This window comes from Salmo salar, chromosome ssa18 (assembly GCF_905237065.1).
Source record: "Salmo salar chromosome ssa18, Ssal_v3.1, whole genome shotgun sequence".
Lineage (NCBI taxonomy): Eukaryota > Metazoa > Chordata > Actinopteri > Salmoniformes > Salmonidae > Salmo > Salmo salar.
In genome coordinates, this window is record NC_059459.1 from 15,148,108 (window position 1) to 15,172,780 (window position 24,673).

The 24,673-nt window shown below is 42.1% G+C and overlaps 2 protein-coding genes across 3 annotated transcripts in view; both read right to left on the reverse strand.

The window, feature by feature from the left end:
* shtn1 (shootin 1) overlaps positions 1-1,910 on the reverse strand; it is a 43,932-nt gene extending 42,022 nt beyond the window's left edge. Inside the window, exon 1 of one of the 2 annotated variants that reach the window (XM_014154473.2) lies at positions 1,682-1,910. In XM_014154473.2, coding sequence (XP_014009948.1) covers positions 1,682-1,754 — 73 coding nt within the window. In that variant the 5' untranslated portion in view covers positions 1,755-1,910. The remainder of the gene's footprint in view (positions 1-1,681) is intronic. The other variant, XM_045700773.1, reaches the window with a different exon arrangement.
* A 1,535-nt stretch (positions 1,911-3,445) lies between these two features.
* The window catches only part of atp6v1ba (ATPase, H+ transporting, lysosomal, V1 subunit B, member a), a 43,936-nt gene continuing 22,708 nt past the window's right edge, over positions 3,446-24,673 (reverse strand). The window contains 9 exon segments of the mRNA NM_001141746.1: positions 3,446-4,434; positions 6,277-6,406; positions 6,573-6,677; positions 6,855-6,937; positions 7,442-7,592; positions 13,575-13,698; positions 13,921-14,018; positions 21,168-21,269; positions 23,937-24,076. Coding sequence (NP_001135218.1) covers positions 4,292-4,434; positions 6,277-6,406; positions 6,573-6,677; positions 6,855-6,937; positions 7,442-7,592; positions 13,575-13,698; positions 13,921-14,018; positions 21,168-21,269; positions 23,937-24,076 — 1,076 coding nt within the window. The 3' untranslated portion in view covers positions 3,446-4,291.

The window sequence follows — 24,673 nt, forward strand, 5'->3', positions numbered from 1 at the left end:
AAGAGTACACTTCTCCAACATGCCAGTGGCCATCGAAGGTGAGCACTTGCCCACTGAAGTCGGTTACGACGCCGAACTGCAGTCAGGTCAAGACCTCGGTTGAGGACGACGAGCACGCAGATGAGCTTCCCTGAGACGGTTTCTGACAGTTTGTGCAGAAATTCTTTGGTTGTGCAAGCCCAAAGTTTCATCAGCTGTCCGGGTGGCTGGTCTCAGACAATCCTGCAGGTGAAGAAGCCAGATGTGGAGGTCCTGGGCTGGCGTGATTACACGTGGTCTGTGGTTGTGAGGCCGATTGGTCGTACTGCCAAATTCTCTAAAACGACGTTGGAGGCGGCTTATGGTTGAGAAATTCACATTCAATTCCCTGGCAACAGGGAAATCAGTCAGCATGCCAATTGCACGCTACTTTAAAACTTGAGACATTTGTGGCATTGTGTGATAAAACTGCACCTTTTATTGTCCCCAGCATAAGGTGCACCAGTTTAATGATCATGCTGTTTAATCAGCTTCTTGATATGCCACACCTGTCAGGTGGATGGAATATAATGGCAAAGGAGAAATGCTCACTAACAGGGATGTAAACAAATTTGTGCACCAAATTTGAGAGAAATAAGCTTTTTGTGCATATGGACAATTTCTGGAATCTTTTTTTCAGCTCATGAAACCATGTTGGGTTTTCTATTTCTGTTCAGTGTATATGTAACATAATCAGCATTGGTTGCTTAGTAGATACCCTACCGTGAGGCACTGCGCATTCATATTTAAATCTGAAAACCTGGTCAAGTACTGTTTCCTTTACGGTACAACATTCAGGTCACGTGAATACTCAACACTGCTGCTCTAACACCACATCATGCTGGCTAACCGCACCCTACCCCCAACGCCTCCACACTCTGAATGTAGTGATTCATTTTTGCTGGAGTTGCACACTCAATGTGTATTCATATGGTGTTCCAAATAATATGCAGGTGATTCAGAGGGCACCTCAGACTACACTGACCTCGTATGCACCTTTTGTTATTCCCCCTTACGATGTGTCTGGAAACATTTATTGAATTAAGAAATATGAGGAACAGAAAGACAGTTTAAATCAAGTGTGATGACCATCCGTTGTGAATTCATGTCTGTTTTGTGGTGAGAGAAATAAGCCTAGAACTTCTGAGGAACTTCTATATATATATGGCTAAAGAAAGACCCATAATGACGCCTGAGAACTTCCTCAGAAGTCTACTATTGTTATTCAATAGACATGGCAAGGTCTTTCTTCAGCAAGGGCAAATTAAAAAGGTGTGCAAAATAAACAAAAAAACATTGAAAACATATATAAGACCCCTCAGATAAAGTTCTAGGCTACATTATTCCTTACACAATGTATCCTTGTCCTGAACGCAACAGCGCTCTAACTAATGAGTACTAAACTGTACAGACACAAATGAAGACAGAAAAAGTCATACGTTTAATTCAAGTTAGGTTACATTCGAGTTGAAGACGTGTTATTTACATGCCTCGAACCCCCGAAGAAAATTGGCTGCGTATCCATGTTTAATGTCAACGGTTAACATCAGTGCAGGCTATGAAAGAGCTGGAGTCATCGAACTGCAAATACATAACGAATATTTCGAACAGAAAGCTACAGCCTTCACTCTAACCTAGCCATGCGACTATGAATAACTCTTACCTTGATTGGACAGCTCTGTAATACGTTTCATTTGAAATAGTTCCTCTTGGGCCGCCATTGTGAGAAAGTACATTTACAGTACACATCGAGGTGGTTACACATTACGTGCAACAGGAAATACCTTGATACCTTGACACACCTGTGCACAAATCTCACCTTTGGCCATTGTTAAATCTGATCTAGGCTTCGAATGCTTGTTTTTTCCCTTGATCAACGGTTTCTGTTGACTTGGAACTACAGTGCATTCGGGAAGTATTCAGACCCCTTGGCTTTTTCCACATTTTGTTATGCTACAGCCTTGTTCTAAAATCTATTAAATCGTTTTTTCCCCTCATCAATCTACACACAATACCCATAATGACAAAGCAAAAACAAGTTTTTAGAAATTTGTACAAATTGGAGTCTTCTTGGGTATCAATCTTCTGTGCAGATCCTCTCAGGCTCTTGTTAGGTTGGATGGGGAGTGTCGCTGCACAGCTATTTTCAGGTCTCTCTCGATGTTCAATCGGGTTCAAATCCGGGCTCTGGCTGGGCCACTCAAGGACAATGAGACTTGTCCCGAAGCCACTCCTGCTTTGTCCTGTTAGAAGGTGAACTTTCACCCCAGTCTGAGGTCCTGGGCGCTCCGGTGCAGGTTTTTATCAAGGATTTCTTTGTACTTTGCTCCGTTCAGCTTTCCCTCGATCCTGACTAGTCTCCCAGTCCCTGCCGCTTAAAAACATCCCAACAGCATGCTGCCACCACCATGCTTCACCTTAGGGATGGTGCCAGATTTCCTCCAGACGTGACGCTTGCCATTCATGCCAAAGACTTCAATCTTGGTTTCATCAGACCAGAGAATCTTGTTAATCATGGTCTGGGAGTCCTTTTAGGTGCCTTTTTACAAACTCCAAGCGGGCTGTCGTGCCTTTTACTAAGAAGTGGCTTCCATCTGGCCACAGCCATAAAGGCCTGATTAGTGGAGTGCTGCAGAGATGGTTGTCCTTCTGGAAGACTCTACCATCTCCACAGAGGAACTCCAGAGCTCTGCCAATGACCATTGGGTTCTTGGTCACCTCCCTGACCAAGGCCCTTCTCCCCCGATTGCTCAGTTTGGCCGGGCGGCCAGCTCTAGGAAGAGTTTTGGTCTCAAATTTCATCCATTTAAGAATGATGGAGGCCACTGTATTCTTGGGGACCTTCAGTGCTGCAGAAATGTTTTGGTACCCTTCCCCAAGTCTGTGCCTCGACACAATATTGTCTCGGTGATCTACGGACAACTCTTTCGTCCTCATGGCTTGGTTTTTTTCTATGATATGCACTGTCAGATGTGGGACTTTATAGACAGGTGTGTGCCTTTCTAAATCATGTCCAATCAAATGAATTGACCCGTTTCCATTGATTATCCTAGAAACATCAAGGATGATCAATGGAAACAGGATTCACCTTAACTCAATTTCAAATCTCATAGCAAAGGGTTTGAATACTGTTTACATTTTTATATAAACACATTCACAACAATTTCTAAAGTTTTCGCTTTGTCATTATGGGGTATTGTGTGTAGATTGATGAGGGGGAAAAAATAATTGTATACATTTTTGAATAAGGCTGTAACATAACAAAATGTGGAAAGTCAAGGGGTCTGAATACTTTCCAAATGCATTGTATATATGGTCTATGTCTTGGGCAATTAATATTACAAATAATGTAGGCTGTGTGTGAGAAACTACCAACCTCAATATTAGGTGTGTGTATCTGGTGAGATTACAAACATGTCACCCTTCATAATTCTAAAATACATTTATTTATGGACAGGAAAACACAGGAATCATGCACACACAGATCCGATTTCTGCAAACAAAGAATTAGCAATGCAACAGGGGAATGTTTAGTATCATTTTTCTTTTAACAGCACACACATACAGCAAACAATGTAAACATCATTTTCTTTCGATAGTAATTACACCAAGCAACAGAGGCCAAAAAGAAATAATCAATCACAGTTCATACAAAGGTCTATATCTACAACAGAATTTCAAGTGGCCCAAAAGTTTGTCGAATATCGAAACCCTTACCTCACGCCTATAAAAGTAAACATTTAAGTACCAATGATGTTCGGTCTAATACATTAAAGTACGTCATGACACTTTGACCTCCTGGGTGTTTGGTGAAGTCCTACAATTTCAGATATGGTTAAGAAGTAATTTCCCCCTATCTGAAATAAGTGCTACCTTCAGGGTGACAAACATATTAGACAAATTCAAACCATTGAAATGTAAAAGAGAACATAACAATTCCTGTCAAGCTCTAATGTATAGGATGTTTTTATATTTTTGGAAGGTTGAATTTAGTTTAGGTGGGGACAACATTCAATAAACAAAACCTAGCAGTAAAATACCCCAATAAATAACAGGATCATTCTTTGATTTAAGGGCAAGTTCACATCTCTGAACAAAATGTAGAGATACAATCACAGACACTATCCATACGAGTTTCTGGACACAGATACAGTAGAATACATCTAGAGGGAGCTGAGATCATTGCTCTGTTCTCTGAGTGGTCGGGGGGGGGGGGTCAACACTTGTCTAAGGGGGTGCGCGGATTGGGGGGGTTCAGAGCAGCTGAAGGCGCTCAGTGACGAGCGGCAGACTCCCTCGGGTAGAACTCGGCCAGGGTGCTCTGGGGAATCCTCTTCAGCATCTCTTTGGGGAAGATTCGGAGCAGCTGCCAGCCAATGTCCAGGGTCTCATAGACGGTCCTGTTGTCATAGGGGCCTGAGGGGTGAGGTGAAAGCATTTTAGGTCTCGAATGCTGCGACATTTGACAATATTCCTTATGACGACTAGTTGACAATTGACTCATTCAGTAGTTTAAATAGGAGCATAAATACAATATCCCTCAGTGATTGAGATCTTTTTCATAACACTTGTTGTAGTCGACTCAAGTCAACGTGAGGTCATGGCGCTAACATGTCTGAAATGCACCCCATCCTACCTCACAGCTTACTCTGTCGGGAAAGATATTGATAGACTAGATATTAAGTCAATCATATGGTGCCACAACAGGTTTAAATGCAGTATATCCCTATGATGCATAGCCTACAGTAGTGCAATCCCTACTTTTCAATCTTATCAAATCACATTTTATTGGTCGCATACACATATTTAGCAGATGTTATTGCGGGTGTAGCGAAACGCTTGTAATCATCTGAAGGACAAGACGACTGAACGGCAGGCGCTTGTTCTTTGCCGAAAAGATGGCTCCATTTGTCTCTGTTTCAACAGAGACAAGATGCAAAAGTCTGAGACGACACTTGCGTTTCACGGTATTTTAATTTAATTCAGTAGACTCATCAATTCTAATGAGATTCTAATTTTAATGGATCGCATTAAGCTTTGACTCAAGGATATTCAGGCTCACTATACACTAGGCTGGATGGAAAAGCTCACAAATCCTTGCTTTAGCAATCTCATCACTCCAAGGACAAGTGTGAGAATAAGTACGGCATAATGCTTTGATGACACACGTCGCTGAATGACTTGTTGCATCTGACACCAAGGTGTTGAAAAAGACCAACAGTATGTGTCTGACATGAAGTTTGCCATTGGTTTTGCTGGTGAAAAATAATCATGCCTGAAGGCATTGAAAATAACTTTTACTAGATTTCTACTCAATGTACTTCAGGAAGTAGCAATAACAGCATGCAATGCCAAATAGGACATATCTTGTCCTTTGTTAGAGCTAAGATCTGTCAAATCGCAGTAAAATATATTTCAAAATCAAGCTAGTGTCTTCTGACACTATATAAATGACTCATCTCGCAGTGTTTGTGATGATACCCTGATAAAGACAGCTTTGCTGTCGAAACATTGGTTATTAGGTTATTACATTTTTGCATCTGAGCTCTTAGTGTTCAGCTTTCCCTTTAGTTTTCTACTCCGCTAGCCAGCACCTCGCCTTTATAGGTGTGCGTTTCTTTTTTCTAGAAAAATCAAGCTATGCAACATTTTATAATATTCAATAAGATTATTAATCCAATAATACTATTTTTTTATAATTCATTGGGCAAAATCAATCTCAATTTTAATATCACACTTTAATGATAGCGCTATGCAGGGTGGATTTCTGGTAATAAGGTCAGAGACCTAGGGCAACACAAAATGGGTCACGATTTCAAGGAATGAAGGTAGCATAAACATAAGATACAGGAGAAGCCAAGGTGGCAAAGGTATAATATCTCATATTTAAATGTAACAGTATTTAGACAAGTAAATAAAACCACCATACAAGATCTCAGAGCATGCGAGTGTCAATGACCTGGCCGAGTGCAGCAAAATGCCTCCCACTTAACGGTGTGAAAAGACTGCCAACACTCCCATTTATTCTGTTACCAAATACCTGACCCCGGGGGAATGTCACATACAGCGCGGTTGCTGTGCTCCCATTTTCACCTTTTGATTTCATACAACCAGAATTTCAGGTTGTTATTGTAAAAGAGAAGTGTATTCTCAATGACTTAACTGGTTCAAATGTTCAAATAGTTTCAATAGCCATGCGCTCTGCATGTGGTGCTACTGTCATAGGTCGAGTCTCATCCGTTTTTTTCAGTGTCTTACCCTGAGCGATGAAGTTCTTCTCAAACTTCTGCAGGAACTCCAGGTAGAGCAGATCATCGGAGGTGAGGGCCTCCTCTCCGACCACGGCCTTCATGGCCTGCACGTCCTTACCAATGGCATAGCAGGCATACTGAGAGGGACAGAGGCACGGGGACGGAGAGAGAGAGAGAGAAGAGTGGGGGAGGTCAGAAAGTTGAAGTCGTTCTATGCAACAAACAATTAATGTGTATTGTGGTTCAATAGAAATTAAGCTTGGTTATAGAGGATATTGTGGCAGTGTGCAGAGTGACAACTACCAGCTGGTTGGAGACATCAGCATGGTCTTTACGGGTCATTCCTTCACCGATGGCGGACTTCATCAATCGAGACAGAGAGGGCAGCACATTGATGGGTGGGTAGATCTGAAGGGAAAGCATGAAATAAGAGAAGTCAAGTCAATATTCAACCAAGAAATAGTAAACAAATCATCATTGGACAATTGTCAGGAGAGAGAATGACAGTACTCAATAGCTAGAGACACTATTTAATAGCGAGGTCCCAAGGGGTTGTTCGGAGACGAAAAGCGAGAATGGGAATACCTGTCTGTTGTGCAGCTGTCGGTCCACATAGACCTGTCCCTCAGTGATGTACCCAGTGAGATCAGGAATGGGATGGGTGATATCTGGAACACACAGTTTACGTGGAAGTCAAGAGATAATATCCAGGATTCAAGTCACGCCAAGTCAGGGGCCTTCATCAAACCGATACACGCCCACAATCAAACACATGCACTGAGCACAGTCCTAGATCACTTTGCCCAAAAGAAATGTCAGGAACCAGGCATACACTTTAAATGACTACAACTTACAGTTTAAGGACATTAAAACAAGTGTTTTGATCTACATCCCCAATTTTAGTGCTCTAAAATATGCTGGCACAAATGTTTTCTGACGTTAAAAAGGGGGGACTCCCATTCGAAAACAGACTGGAGGCCCATCACAGAAGTCGCTATAGTAACGGCAAACATAACAAATATAACTTTTTTGTGCTCGTCAAACCCAGACGAAAACAGGAGATTCTACGGAATTGCTCATGTAAAAAGTTAATAAATAAAAAAATATATTTAAATATAAAAAAAATAAAAATCTAGGTTGTTTTTCCTCTGAGAAAAGCCGGCATGTCTTACCATCGTTGGGCATGGTGAGAATGGGTATCTGAGTGATGGAGCCGTTCCTGCCCTCCACTCTGCCGGCACGCTCGTAGATGGTAGCCAGATCCGTGTACATGTAACCGGGAAAACCACGACGGCCAGGGACTTCCTCTCTGGCAGCTGACACCTGGGGAGACATGGGACATACAAGTGAGCCATAAGTGGAACCAGGGTATAAAAGATGGGACCCCGAACACAAACTACTCCACTTCTGAACATTTAATTCTAACAGCGTATGATTGAATCAATGAGCATGAACTCATTCATTCATTTATAGCAGGGTTTCCCTAACTCAGCCCCCGAAACCCACAAAGGGTGCACGTTTTGGTTTTTGCCCTAGCACTACAGAGCTGATTCAAAAACAGTCAACTAATCATCAAGCTTTGATCATTTGAGTTAGCTGTGTAGTGTTCAGGCAAAAACCAAAACATGCACCCCTTGGAGTCCCGAGGAGAGAGACACACACAGTACCAGTCAAAAGCTGACACACCTACTCATTCAAGGGTTTTTCAGATTTTGTGTGTGTATGTATGTATGTATGCATGCATGCATGCATGCATGCATATATTTTTTTTTACATTGTACAATAATAGCGAAGACATCAAAACAATGAAATAACATACGGGAATCATGTAGCATGCAAAAAAAGTGTTATAAAAATCAAATTTAATTTGACATTTGAGATTCGTCAAAGTAGCCTCCCTTTGCCTTGGATGACAGCTTTGCAGACTCCTGGCATTCTAAACTCAGCAAAAAAAGAAACGTCCCCTTTTCAGGATCCTGTCTTTCAAAGATCATTTGTAAAAATCCAAATAACTTCAAAAGAAAGATGCCCAGGGTCCCTGCTCATCTGTGTGAACGTGCCTTAGGCATGCTGCAAGGAGGCATGAGGACTGCAGATGTGGCCAGGGCAATAAATTGCTATGTCCGTACTGTGAGACGCCTAAGACAGCGCTACAGGGAGACAGGACGGACAGCTGATCGTCCTCGCAGTGGCAGACCATGTGTAACAACACCTGCACAGGATCGGTACATCTGAACATCACACCTGTGGGACAGGTACAGGATGGCAACAACAACTGCCAGAGTTACACCAGGAACGCACAATCCCTCCATCAGTGCTCAGACTGTCCGCAATAGACAGAGAGGCTGGACTGAGGGCTTGTAGGTCTGTTGTAAGGTAGGTCCTCACCAGACATCACCGGCAACAACGTCGCCTACGGGCACAAACCCACCGTCGCTAGACCAGACAGGACTGGCAAAAAGTGCTCTGCACAGACGAGTCGCGGATTTGTCTCACCTGGGGTGACAACACCATTCTGTATACATCTGGCCCTTTGGACACTGTGTTAACAAACCTCTAAATGAGCTTCAATGCCATACAACACTCCTTCCGTGGCCTCCAACTGCTCTTAAAAACGCTAGTAAAACTAAATGCATGCTCTTCAACCGATTGCTGCCCGCACCCGCCCGTCCGCCTAGCATCACTACTCTGGACAGTTCCGACTTAGAATATGTGGACAACTACAAATACCTAGGTGTTTGGTTAGACTGTAAGCGCTCCTTCCAGACTCGCATTAAGCATCTCCAATCCTAAATGAAATCTAGAATCGGCTTTCTATTTCTCAACAAAGCCTCCTTCACTCATGCTGCCAAACATACCCTCGTAATACTGACTATCCTGCCGATCCTTGACTTCGGCGATGTCATTTACAAAATAGCCTCCAACACTCTACTCAGCAAATTTGATGCAGTCTATCACAGTGCCATCCGTTTTGTCACAAAAGCCTCATATACTACCCACCATTGCGACCTGTATGCTCTCGTTGGCTGGTCCTCGCTACATATTCGTCGCCAAACCCACTGGCTCCAGGTCATCTATAAGTCTTTGCTAGGTAAAGCTCCGCCTTATCTCAGCTCACTGGTCACCATAGCAGCACCCACCCGTAGCACACGCTCCAGCAGGTATATTTCACTGGTCATCCCCAAAGCCAACACCTCATTTGGCCGCCTTTCCTTCCAGTTCTCTGCTGCCAATGAATGGAACGAATTGCAAAAATCACTGAAGTTGGAGAAATATCTCCCTCACTAACTTCAAGCGTCGGCTGTCAGAGCAGCTTACCGATCGCTGCAGCTGTACACAGCCCATCTGTAAACAGCCCATCCAACCAACTACCTACCTTATCCCCATAGGTTTTTTTCTGCTCTTTTGCACACCAGTACTTCTGCATCCTCATCTGCACATCTATAATACCAGTGTCAATTGCTAAATTGTAATTACTTCACCACTATGGCCCATTTATTGCCTTACCTCCTTACTTCATTTGCACACACTGTATACAGATTTTCTGTTGTGTTATTGACTGTACAATTGTTGATCCCATGTGTAACTCTGTTGTTTTTGTTGCACTGCTTTGCTTTATCTTGGCCAGGTCGCAGGTGTAAATGAGAACTTGTTCTCAACTGGCCTACCTGGTTAAATAAAGGTGAAATAAAAAAATGGGGGGAAAAGGGTCAGATTCACGTTTATCGTCAAAGGAATGAGTGTTACACTGAGGCCTGTACTCTATAGCAGGATCGATTTGGAGGTGGAGGGTCCGTCATGGTCTGGGGCGGTGTGTCACAGCATCATCGGACGGAGCTTGTTGTTATTGCAGGCAATCTAAACACTGAGTTACAGGGAAGACATCCTCCTCCATCATGTCGTACCCTTCCTGCAGGCTCATCCTGACATTACCCTCCAGCATGACAATGCCACCAGCCATACTGCTCGTTCTGTGCGTGATTTCCTGCAAGACAGGAATGTCAGTGTTCTGCTATGGCCAGCGAAGAGCCCGGATCGCAATCCCATTGAGCACATCTGGGACCGGAGGGTGAGGGCTAGGGCCACTCCCCCCCAGAAATGTCCGGGAACTTGCAGGTGCCTTGGTGGAAGAGTGGGGTAACATCTCACAGCAAGAACTGCCAAATCTGGTGCAGTCCATGAGGAGGAGATGCACTGCAATACTTAATGCAGCTGGTGGCCACACCAGATACTGACTGTTACTTTTGATTTTGACCCTTCCTTTGTTCAGGGACACATTATTCCATTTCTGTTAGTCACATGTCTGTGGAACTTGTTCATTTTATGTCGCAGTTGTTGAATCTTATGTTCATACAAATATTTACACATTAAGTTTGCTGAAAAAAAACGCAGTTGACAGTGAGCGGAGGTTTCTTTTTTTGCTGAATTTACACACACACACACACACACACACTCTCTCTAAAGGAGGACAAAATAATAGGAATTGGATTTGACTAATAACATGTACTATATTCTCATTTAAATCACCCGTTGTGAAGTGTTACTCAAAATCACCAAAAGGAGGTCAAGAATTGACATTTTCTCAGCAGACAAAGTATAAAATAAATGACTCAGAACCCAGGCCAAAGCACTGTTCAAATTGTTCAGTTAGTTGAATTCAGAGCAGAAAGGCACTTGCATTCATCCTGAGCTCCAGAGGACGGCGATAGCCAACACTTGTGAACTGTGAATTAAATTCAAAACTCGACCTTCGAGCGGGTGAAAGGGAAAATAAGTTAAATGTTCATGCCCCTTGTCAGTCTTTGTAAGTGGTTAAATACCCTGAAAGCCAGAGTCTTAGCCGAGGCATTATTGAAACAGCACGTGTGCCCAAGGTTTCAGGCAGACAACGAGGGAAGGGAGGGGGGGTATGTTTTCAGATGAACATAAAACATTTAAAACTCTTGTTGTGCGGCTAGAATATTGAAACATCAGAACATGTTCTGCTACATAAGGAATATTACAGGCATAAGAGATGAGAAGGTCTGTCTCACCACAGAAAGCTTCCCACTAAGCTTCTGAGAATTAAGTCAAGGCATTCCCTGAAGGCCACATTATCCTGTCTTTCACTGAGAACACAAGGAGACATTAGAGAGTTCATCAATTGGCCAACACCTCCTGAGATGTTTAGGAGCCAAAGTTTGGTAGTCCAAACTACTTCCTCTTGAAATAGTGTTACTATTGCTGGGGGATTCTGTGCTAGTTATCAACATATGTGCAGGGGTTAAAGCAACAACAAAAAATCCCATGAGTGACACTTAAGTCTATCTCAAATCGATTGTCTGCGGCCAAGTTTACTTTCTTACATGAAAAGGGAGGTTATGATCATCATTACGGATCGAGGATAATTTTGTACATGTATTAAACAGAGTTTGACCAATTCCAGTCCAAACCACGCTTGAAACTCGTAAAACTGCATTTGTAAAACGATGTCACGTGCAATAAAAAAAAAAAAAAAAAGAGTACAGAAATAAACATGGTAGCAATATAAAACTGGGATCCAAAACTGCTTTCAAAATACATTTGCCAAAACTGCTTTCAAAAGTGTTTTCCCACAAATACATTAAGAATTGTTGTGCATTGACTGCTTGTCAAAATACGTTTCCCTCAGGTAGCCTAGTGGTTAGAGCGTTGGGCCAGTAACCAAAAGGTTGCTAAATCGAATCCTTGAGCTGACAAGGTAAAAATCTGTCGTTCTGCCCCTGAACAAGGCATTTAACCCACTGTTCCTAGGCCGTCATTGTAAATAAGAATTTGTTCTTAACCGACTTGCCTAGTTCAATAAAAAGGTTAAAATAATATTTGTATTTTTTTATTATCCCGCATAGAACACACAACTAGGTAAACTACTCTGGAGTTGTCTGGTTTTGTTTTAAATGGCATGGTATTTATTTGGGAATATATTTCGTAGAACGGTTATATCATCTCCATAGTCCAATTCATTATCTTTTGGGGTTTGACTGGTCTGATCACTTACAAATCTCATGGTCTTGACTCAAGAGTTGCAGAATTGGGATGACAATTCTATATATATATATATATAAAAAAATCAATAAAAAAAATGTACTTATAGCTTGCTAGCAGGCTGTCTGTTCATATTCAAATAATGCAGCCCAGGCTTTATGGTTTTATCTGTTGGGAAGAATTACAACAAGTACTGCATGCTGTGTCCAGAGATAGCAGAGGCTCAGGGACTGTTATTAACCACTGCCAAAATTGTGGCTTTTCGCACGCTTTCAGCAGCCGTGGCATCACCCAGATGGGTGCCTCATGTTCGGCAATGGAGGACCAGTACCTATGGAAGAGCGGGTCCTATGGAGGAACTGACCATCGGAGAAGCAGATGTGGTGCACTAATCAAGCATTCCGGGCCTGTTTGTCAGACTGTCTTTGTTTCTCTGACTGTACCATCGACGCCTCCTCCGCTAAAGCTTCGCTGCCTTTCCAAGCCAAACTGCCTCAACTCATCCGAAGCCAAATAGAGACATTCACTCTCCATCTCTACCATCTCAATTTAAAAGTAGTTTTGTTTTTTTATGCGTTTTCAGATTACAAGTTAAATCAATAATTATTAGGAATTATTATATTTAAGATGTCCTTGACTGACATACCAAGAACTGATTAATTTTTCTAATAAGATGCCACACGCATGTACGCACAATCAGGAAGTGTGGTTCAATGGAACTCATTCTATCAAAATAGTTCTACGAAGAATACTCTAGTTGACTGTAAGAATTATAATAAGAGTTATTGCTTAAGGAAGGTTATCTTTCCACTATTGAGGAACAATATAATAGACGGCAGCACTGAAGGTTTGGAAGGTGGTAGTGTGGCCAGTATATGGAGGACCATAATCTTTACAGAATGTACCCATCTGTTAACAACCTGCATAGGACTATTAACAATACTGTTTGGTCATACAAATGAGGCCATGTAACATCTTTCAGGTTGAAAACCTTGATTGTTATTCCCCCCCCCATGTATTTCCTTGGTGTGGAAAGCACATGTCCCACCTTCCGCACCTCATTTACTGTGTCAAGGTCAGCTTTTGTGGGATGTGGAGGTGTTCAATACCACATCCATGTAGGCCGTACTGACTACACTAACTGGCACATTGAATTTGCGACACCATAATCAAAAGAAAAGTTATGGCTCTCAAATGTATACAGAATTAAGGTGCAAGTCTGTCACTTCACAAAAAGAAAGTATGAGTTTTTTTCCCCCAGGAGTAAACAGCCGAATTCCTTGAGTTAGTTTGGTTGCCCACCTCTCTCAGAGCTTCGGCGTAGGAGCTCATGTCAGTCAGGATGACCAGGACATGCTTCTCACACTGGTAGGCCAGGTACTCAGCTGAGGTCAGAGCCAGGCGAGGGGTGATGATGCGCTCAATACTGAGAAAGGAGGGAATTAAAAGGTTTCCACCATTAACATAAAGGTAGGGAAAGACAAAATAGACTAATAATACTCTGTTGAAAAGGTGAAAATGACAGGCTTGCCTTTATACAGCAATATTTTAGACACCTTATTGCCTTGAATTCCTGACTCCTTAGATGAACCATGAAAGCATTATTTATAGGAGGGAGCTAGTGCACAGAGCTTATGAACAAACTCACGTGGGGTCGTTGGCTAGGTTCAAGAACAGGCAAACATTGTCCATGGATCCATTCTCCTCAAAGTCCGACTTGAAGAAGCGAGCAGTTTCCATGTTCACCTGAAAAGATAGGTTAGGGGAAAAAAAGGTAGGTTCATGATTACATACTAAGTTGATAGTAGAAGGCCTTGAACATTCAACAAAAGCAAGAATATACTGTATAAGTCGCCCACGGACAAGAAAAAAAAAAACACACGCCTATATCAGAAAAATGAGTGTCAGTCTGCAATTATCACAAGAAATGAAGGCAAATTCTTCCTAAACACTATACAAAGAGCAATGTACTGCAAATTATGTTGCAGCTTACTGGATCAGTTCCATCCTACTCAGGGTAATTTTACATGCTCTGATCGTATGTGAAAACATGGTTAAGTGTTATGGCCCTTTCTCACCAAGTCCGATTTTTCCCCCCTTCGAATAAAAATACATCTGGGATTCTTGAAAGATGGGATAACATTTTTTCAAATAATAATATAGACCAAAGTATGAGCTATCACACAATGTAAAGGAACACCCACCTAATTAAAACCTTATTTCATAAAATGCACCTAACTGGATTTATGGCAACTCCATCAGACACCACTTGAGTAAATCTGATTAAAAAGATGTCAGGCTATTCCATTAAAACAACTAGAGCCTACTCGCGCTTTGTAACCAAAATTAATCTTAAAATTTGGTTTCCGAGGAGATAACACCGACATCACCCCAGTATTCCTACCATCGGAGCAAGACGGGAAATGCAACATTTAAGCAGCAACATTTCAAGCAGCCGGTCGCAGCCGATTCTGACCGGTTTGTTTATAGCTGCAGATATGCGCCGATCCTCGGTGGTTGAGAAGAATTACCTCGTGAAAGTGCTCGAGCCACGTTACAAACTTCACCCTCTCGCATCCATTTTAGTAAACAGGTAGTACCCGCTCTATTTAAGCAAGCTAAAGTTGTCAATTAATTGGCCAATGCATCGTGTGTTGTGCTTTGCAATTCCACTGCCAAAGAATAGCAAAGCACCCTTTAATGGTTCAAACAGCCAAGCACTCAGTCTTACCAGTGCTTATTAGCAAACTTTAAGGAAAAAAATAATGTTTGACCAAATACAATGTCATTTTACAGAAAACAAAATTGGCAACGGACTTTCAGCATGCTTATAGGGTAGGGCACTCAACATGCTCTGCACCGACACAAATGACCGACTGGCTGAAAAAAATTGATAACGCGATTGTGGGAGCTGTTTCGTTAAGACTTCAGTGCAGCTTTTGATGTTATTGATGAAAAGATGTAGGTGTTATGGATTTACATCCTCTGCCTTATGGATTAACTTATCTAACAGAACACAGAGGGTTTTCTATAATGGAAGACTCCAATGCCAATTCGGTTGAGTGTGGTGTACCGCAGGTCTTGGGCCATTATTGTTTTCTGTTTTTACTATTGACCTTCCACTGACCTTCAATAAAGCCTGTGTCGACGTAAGCTGACGACTCAACAGTATACATGTCGGCTTTGACAGTAAAATAACTGACACCTTTAACATAGCGCTCCAGTCAGTTTTAGAATGGGTGACTAGCAATAGGCTGGTGCTAAATATATCAAAGCATCATTTTGGGACAAATCACTCACTCAACGCTAAACCTCATCTTGATCTATTATTGAATAATGTGACGATTGAGCAAGTTCAGACAACTAAGCTGCTGGGTGTAATCCTAGATAGTAAGCTGTCATCGTCAAAACATATAGACTCAGTGGTTGCTAAAGGGGAAGAGGTCTGTCCGTGATATGGCATTGCTCTGCTTTCTTGACATCTCAATCAACCAGGCACGTCCTACAGGCCCTAGTTTTGTCCCACCTGGACTACTGCCCAGTTGTGTGATCACCTGTGGCAAAAAAAAGACCTAGGAAAATTGGAGTTGGTCCAGAACAGAGCAGCACGTACTGCACAAGGAGGGAGAATGTCAATGACATGCATGTCAATCTCTCCTGGCTCAAAGTTGAGGAGAGGCTGACTACATCACTATTGGCCTTTGTGCGAGGTGTTGAAGGTACCGAACTGTCTGTTCAAGTTCAGACACTCATCGGTATCACACAAAACACGCAACCAGAGGTCTCTTCACAGTCCCCAGGTACAGAACAGAGGCTGGGAAATGCACAGTATTAAAATAGAGCCATGACTACATGGCACTCTGCCACCCCAGTTAACTCAAGGGAGCAAAAAAACCAAAACATAAATTAAGTAAAAACGTACAGCACGACAGGGACTGTGATGAGACATTTTTATATATTTTGTATTGTATTATGTATTGCAGGGGTAGGCTACCCCTTCCTGGAGTGCTGCAGGTACTGTAGGATTTTGTTCCAACTAGGCACCACACCTGACCAACTGAGCTAATTGATCAGTTCAATGATTCCCTCCATTCAACACCTGGTCTTCCAGGTCGGTTAAATCAAAAACATGAACCAAGGTTGCCTACCCATGATGTATTGTATCATGTTGTGTTCTGTATATTATGTATTCTATTTATTATACGTTTTGTTTTCTGTTTCGACCCAAGGAAGAGTAGCCGCTGTGTTGGCAGCAGCTAATTGGGGATCCTAATAAAATGCTCAAATACTACAGATGGATGGACCTCCAGGGCTACAGAGAGCTACTTAACAGTGAAGTACCGTGCATCAGACATGCCCTCTTTATGAGAGTCACACAAGCATGCATATATTTCTCTGTGTAAGAAAACATTATAGCATAGGCCTATACCAAGGGTTCCCAAACTTTTGGCCCATAACCCCATTTTGACAGTACTTTTGACAGTATTTCAATCTCAAAGAAGTTGAAGTGACAAACACATCAGAAAGGTAATAATTTGGTATGATCTTCTGTGTAGAAAATAACAATTGACAATGTGCCCCCCCCCCAAGTCTGATTATGTGCCTGATCTTGTCCACTCTGTTCTAATGAGTCCTGTGCAGCTTGTGGGCATTGTAGAGACACAGTGTTCCTGGCATTAATCTTTCAGGGATATTTTGTAGCTTAAAAACAGTTCAAAAGATAAAGCGTTTTCTTCCTACAAATGTGACTGTTTATTTCAACCGTTTATTACTGACGTAACCCCAGTTCTATCAATCAAGCACGATCTCTCCCCAGAGTTTCTCTCATGACTCCAGGTTGAAATCAGACAAGCCCAAATGGGGTCATGGCCTCCAATTTGGGAAACAGTGGCTTATACAAATGTCTGAGCCATGTTTACATATTGATTTTACACATATTTCACTTTATTTTAGTGTTGTTGAGTAATTGTCTAATTTAAGAATTCAAAGTGTTATTCCTGATTGTGCGCTCAGACATTATATGACTCAGGAATAAACACTTTTTTTTTTAAACCAAAATTAAAACTACACCAACTGTTGGAATTTCATTTCATGGAAAAATTGCATATTTGTCTTCTTTATTCAAGTGCTACCGTATACTACGTAGCAATTTTGGTTTTCCTCAGTAGCTAACCCTACTCATTTCTTATTAATTGAGGATTTGACAAAACTGACGGACTTGACCGAAACTCCAGAGAAAAATATTCCTTAAAGTCACGGGATCATTTGTCAGTTATACAGAATTTTAAAAACTTTTTGGGAGAGTTTGAAATGGTGATCCTTCGCTCCGGACATAGACATTTCCTAGCACAGAGCCGACATGGAACTGAATAATACAAACTAATATCTAGAAAACAAAAACAGATATTTTCCCTTATAAAATTCCCCTAAAAGTCATTTTAAGCTCAAATAATTAAACAAAATGCATTAAAATAAAAAGTTTCCCTGCCGGACAAGGATTGTCCCAACTTTCAAGAATCCCTGAAATAAGAGCACATCTTGTTTGACGCCTTTCACTCCAATTGCAAAATATCGTCCTGCTGCAACCCGTCAATTATTTAGTCGGAACTAGGGTTGACCGATATTTGGGGAGACCTCTTCTACCAGCTCCTACTCCAAATTCGATAGAATCGTTTTGAGGCGTTAATTACTGAATAATTCCAGACTGTGTCATTTATGTGCTTATTTATGCTATTATAGTCTCATTCTCATTAATGGCGAAATAATAAGGCTTAGTTAATTCATTTAGACTTCATTTTCAACATATTGATACAGCCTTAACTGATTAAATCTAAACTATGCAGTTTTAAGTTCAAATAGAGTAAAGTCTTGCATATCACGATATATCATCAATGCCAAATATTCAAGTGAATCATATCGGCCCAACCCTACTCGGAAGAGGTTTGATTGTTGGGGCGGCGCACAATTGGCCCAGCGTCGTCCGGGTTAGGGAAGGGTTTGGCCGGCAGGGATATCCTTGTCTCATCACGCACTAGCGACTCCTGTGGCGGGCCTGGCGCAGTGCACGCTGACCATGTCGCCAGGTGTACGGTGTTTCCTCTGACGCATTGGTGTGGCTGGCTTCCGGGTTGGATGGGCATTGTGTCAAGAAGCAGTGCGGCTTGGTTGGGTTGTGTTTCGGAGGATGCATGGCTCTCGACCTTCGCCTCTCCCGAGTCTGTACGGGATTTGCAGCGATGAGACAAGACGTAACTACCAATTGGATACCACGAAATTGGGGAGAAAAATAATAAAATAAAAAAGTGTTGGGTGCAGGGAGCGACAATTGAATGAAAGTAAAAAATAAATGTTTTACATTGTTAAAACATTTTCAGCGTGACGCGTTATGCTCAACCTAGTTTCACCACAAAACAGCAAAAAAATTGCCAAAAATAGAATCAGCTCACCTGCTTTTACCCTATCAAATATACTGTATGCGAACAATTTCTACTTACATTATAAAAAAGGGATGCAAAAGGCACTTTGTGGAACGACCATATAGTTGTTCCTTCTATCTGATCAAAGAGAAGGAGTCCAGACAAACTAGTACATTTTAACTAGTGTTATGACACGTAAAATAACAAGACGACTATAACCTGAACGGCCTTCCATACAAACGCTTTTTCTGCGGTCATTCTCAGCGGCAATGTTGCTCAAAGAGGGGAAACGCAAAACTATCGAAGGCTAAAACACTTGGACAAAAGAATATGGAAGGCTATTCAGGTCATAGGCTTCTCATTATTTGAAAAAAAATTATAAATACTGAACAAAAATATGAAATGCAACAATTACAGTTCATATAAGGGAAATCAGTCATTTCAAATAAACTAGGCCCTAATATATGGATTTCACTTGACTGGGAATACAGATATGCATCAGTTATTGAGAAATACCTTGAAAAAAATAAAAGTAGGGACGTGGATCAGAAAACCAGTCAGTATCTGGTGACCACTATTTGCCTCATGCATCTCCTTCACATAGCGTTGATCAGGCTGCTGATTGTGGCCTGTGGAATGTTGTCCCGCTCTTCAATGGCTGTGCGAAGTTGCTGGATATTGGCAGGAACTGGAACACGATGTCGATCCAAAGAATCCCAAACATGCTCAATGGGTGACATGTCTGGTGAGTAAGCAGGCCATGGAAGAACAGACATTTTCAGCTTCCAGGAATTGTGTACAGATCATTGCAACATGGGGCTGTGCATCATCAGGCTGAAACATGATGGCGACGGATAAATGGCACAACAATGGGCCTCAGGATCTCGTTACAGCATCTCTGTGCATTCGAATTACCGTCGATAAAATGCAATTGTGTTTGTTTTCCATATATTATGTCTGCCCATACCATAACCCCACTGCCACCATGGGGCATTCCTTTCAATGTTGAAATCAGGAAACTGCTCGCCCACACGAAGCCATACACATGGTCTGCGGTTGTGAGGCCGGTTGGACGTACTACCAAATTCTCTAAATCGGCGGCAGCTTATGGTAGAGAAATGAACATTCAATTCTCTGGCAACAGCTCTGGTGGACATTCCTGCAGTCAGCATGCCAATTGCACGCTCCCTCAAAACTTGAGACAATGTGGCATTGTGTTGTGTCACAAAACTACACATTTTAGAGTGGCCTTTTATTGTCCCCAGCACAAGGTGCACCAGTGTAATGATCATGCTGTTTAATCAGCTTCTTGATATGCCACACCTGTTAGGTGGATGGATTATCTTGGCAAAGTAGAAATGCTCCCTAACAAGAAAGTAAACTTATTTGTGCACAAAATCTGAGAGAAATAAGATTTTTGTGCACATGGAAAAGTTATGGGATCTTATATTTCAGCTCATGAAACCAACATGTTGCGTGTATATTTTTGTTCAGTGTATATTACCAGTTTCCAAACTGTCATCGATGTTGACGTATGTGACGTTGTGTGAATATTTCAGAAAAGTGTGGGGGGGAAACGCATCGGACTTGGTGTGAATGGTTTTGTGTATCAAAATCGGAAATTCGTTTTTTTTCTGGACTTCGTATGGGGGAAAAATGCAATAGTTTGAGAGACAGGGACTTTAAATATTAAAGGGGCGGCAGGTAGCCTAGTGGTTAGAGCATTGGGCCAGTAACTGATAGGTTGCTGGATCAAAACCCCGAGCTGACAAGGTAAAAATCTGTCGTTCTACCCCTAAACAAGGCAGTTAACCCACTGTTTTGCCCGGTAGGCCGTCATTGTAAATAAGAATTTGTTCTTAACTGACTTGCCTAGTTAAATAAAAGGTCAAATACATTTTTAAAAATCTGATGTTAGAGGCTTAATACACTGTTCTTTACACTGTGTCCTTTTCCTAAATTGCAAACTTCTTCTCAATGAATACATACGATTTAAAATGTCTTAATCCCTTTTCATACCCATCTGCCAGTACGCATTGCATTTCTACTACCCTTTCAGAGAGTTAGTGCTTATGTTACAAAGCCCTCAATGGGTGTGTGAATTAACCATCAGCAGGGAGAGGATAAGGGGGGCCAGAGGAGCAGAGGTGGGGGTCACTAACATCTCTGCCACAGGTCACAGAAGACTCCCCACACAGTGTTAAATAGTCAAGAGCAGAGCAGCTGAACTGGAGAGAATTTGATACTGGCTAGCTAAATGTGTTCAAGACTGCTGAATAATAACCGGCATGGCCAGAATCTGCTCAGAGGAGCAGAAGTAACAGGGGACTTAAACGCTAAGTCACCTGGTGAATGAGAGCGAGAAGAAGAGAGGGGGATTGTCACGGTGGGGTTAAGAGGAGGGATTAGCCTAACACTAGAGGGAAAAAAACAGATCAGATAGAGAAATATTTTGTCCATCTAGTGCCGCTCAACTCACCCCCATGGCAGCAAAGACAATGGCAAAGTTATCGTCGCTGTAGTCCATCACATCCTTGGATTTCTTCACCAGGCCAGCCTGACGACAAATCTGGGCAGCAATCTGAGAATCAAAACATACACAGGATTAAAAATGATGACGTCTTGAAACATTCACGTTGATAAAACAGCTAGTCTATTAAAAATGACTGGACATCAGCGAGCGCCCCATCCAGCTAGCTACCGGAGCGGTGCGTGTGTTTGTGTGTGTGCGCGCATGAGTATGCATGTTTGTGGGGTGTTTGGGTATGCATGAAGAACAACTCTGATTAGGAATCGAGAGGGGAGGAATTTCACACTTAATGTAATGGTTGCCACCTGTTGATCAGGGCTGACCTCTCATTGCACCCTGAGCTGAGACACCTGGCCCATAGAGAACCATGGCAAAAATGACCCCATGACATCTGTTTAATGAAACGAGAAGCGCTTTATAGCATTCCAGTGACGCGAGAAGTCGACCAGCATCATTAGTCAGACAAGGAGTACCCTGTTCACTGTTTTTAGTACAGTGGGACACTACAGTGGGCTCTCTATCCAACTGCCCTCTTTTGATCATGCACTTCCAGATTGGAGGATAATTATTTTATTCCCCATTCAAAACAGTTGCTAATCAAGGGACCGGATTTAAAAAAAATATGTATACACAACACCCAAAATCTGTGTCATCCTGTTGCTTCAGTGGGATTCTATGCATTTGACTGAGGCTCCCCCTCCGCCAGAATCTGATCGCGCATGTTTCAGTTTGGCAGTCTGCCCTGACCAACAACACGGCTTTCTGTGAACACAGAAAAAAACTCAAGTGTTGGGCCTCCATTGTCTGGCCTGAAGGTCATAATGAGGCTGTTTGCAGACTGTGATGGCTGGTGAGAGGACAGCCACCTCAAGCGTTAAGGGCCTCATGGCTGGGCTACCGATCCTATATTAATCAGTGCCCTTCACACGATCGCCTAATCCCCTCTCGCCATCATTGTCTTATTGGTTTAATTCATTTCCCAGTTCAACCAGGGGGCATCAGCTCTCTCTCCAAGACCTTAGAAAATAGCCTCCCTTCAGTCATGGAAAACCATGGCCACTGTCTGATATGACAATATGAACTATCGAAACTATTAATCTCGTTTCCAAATCAAATGTGCAATAGTTTGGTGGTCTGGACTTTTTTGGTAAGTCCTTTAACACTGATATTTCTCATCTTGTCCCTGAGATTTAGTGGAGAGGTTAGTAGAGAATGATCAAACTAACACAGAGCGAGGCTTGTAATGAGAACATGTTGGAATGGAGAAAGATTTGGACTTCCTTGACACTGCCCCGCACCTTGTCCCCATGTCGTGCCATAAATCACAAGATTGAGTTAGATGAACAAAAAGTCAAGCTGGCAATGACCAACATATTTTTCATTCCTCTCTTTTCAGGTTCAGTCAAAGGTAAAACCCTGATGAAGGCTACAATACATTAGTTTTAACACTAAATAAGCATTTATCAACTTCCACTGTCCTCCATGAGTTGCTAAACTTCCTATTAATTTGAGTTCACTCAGTCGGCTAACTGTCGCTTTAAAACAATAAGATAACTATTCCAATGAATCAGATAAGCAAATTGTTTCAACTCTCATTTATCCAAATCCTAATGAAATACTTCAAGGCACCAGAAGAACTCGGGGGGGGTTGGTCAATTCTATTTTTAGACTAGATTCGGAAGTCCAGATGGCTGCCATGTGCCGATAACTAACACACTGACACAGAGGCATGGATCTGAGTCACGCTTTCATGACACAACGTCAACTTAAAACTAAATCTGACAGATTCAAAAGATTTTAAGTAGTGCCTACGTATATGGTATTATGCCACCTTCAGGTTTCTCTTTAGTAGGTTTAATGTGTTCATACCATTGACTAAATAGGCTGTTAATATGAGCCTAAAATTAAATGGAGAACAAGCATCTAGTTAACAGTGTGTCTGATACACAGACTATCAAATGTGACAGGCACATGATTGTGCGAAAACAACATGTATGCCACTTAGCAGTGCATACATTTTTATGTATGGGTGGCCTCAGCAGGAATTAAACCTACACCTCTTGGCACTGCAAGCACCATGCTCTACCAGCTGAGCCACACAGGACACAAGACCTATGCTCTCAATTGACTCCAAGTAGTCCAATATGTAGGCAGTAAAATGATTAAATGTGTTTGGCATTCTGGAGTCCTGTGTGTAGAGATGGAGACAGGGTGAGGCAAGGCTCTGTGTGAAATAAGAAAATGCCCTCCACAGGCAGTAAAATGTCAAAGTGGATTTCTGAGATGTCCTCCTGACCCACTTCGCTGTTTCTGCCAGTTCCTGCACCACAGGGCCAAAACAATAAAATCTTCTCAGCCCATTAGCACTAATCATTTAAACACACGTGCACACATACATGCATTCACTTGCACACTTAAGTGCGGGCACACTCCACAAGGGGTGTTTGACAGAAAAAAATAAAGCACAGAAGAATAGATTACTACAAACCAAAACGGATGACACTAAATTAGAATCGCCTGGCTGTGATAATGCAAATAGCTGAGGTGTCTAACAGAATGAACTGCCTCATGTTACAGATCACATTGTTCTGCTAGTGTTCGAAGGTCCTCTCCAATGCTATTGACTGAGGCTAGAATATGGCAAAATGCAGCCCAAGGCACATATAGCTTATTTGTTTGTGTGGCCTAGCCTTGTCAGAGCTAGCGTCTCCATCGTACCTCGTTGTGGGGTAGGCCAGCGGCAGAAAAGATGGGGATCTTCTGACCTCGAGCAATGCTGTTCATCCCATCGATGGCAGAAATACCAGTCTGGATCATCTCCTCAGGGTAGATACGGCACTGAGGGTTGATGGGTTGGCCTGGGACAGGTCACAAGCAGAGGTTCAGAAACACAAACCAGAGGGTAAGCCACTTCCAACCCAGGTAGAAGTAATATACAGTGCCCTCCATTAATATTGGCACCTTTGATAATTATGAGCAAAACGGGCTGTGAAAAATGCCTTTGCTGTTTATCTTCCTGGTCTTTCATTCAAAATATTCACAAAAATCGAACCTTTAATTGAAGTAAATACATGTAAAAAATATTTTTCTCCGATACGTGTGCCACAACTATTGGCACACCCAAGAAATTCTTATGAGTAAAATCTAACTGAAGTATATTCCCATTCATATTTTACATTTTTAAGTTCACCTGAGTGATGAGGAACACTTAAGTGGTAAGCCATGACTTCCCGTTTCACTGGGGTATAAATATGAGGTGACACACAGGCAAAGTTCCCATAGTCATCCATCACTATGGGAAAGACCCAAGAATATGTGCTCTCCTCTTCAACTCATCCCACAGGTTTTCTATGGGGTTTATGTCAAAGGACTGAGATGGCCATGGCAAAACCTTGATTCTGTGGTCTGTGAACCATTTTTGTGTTGATTTTGAGGTGTGATTTGGCTCATTGTCC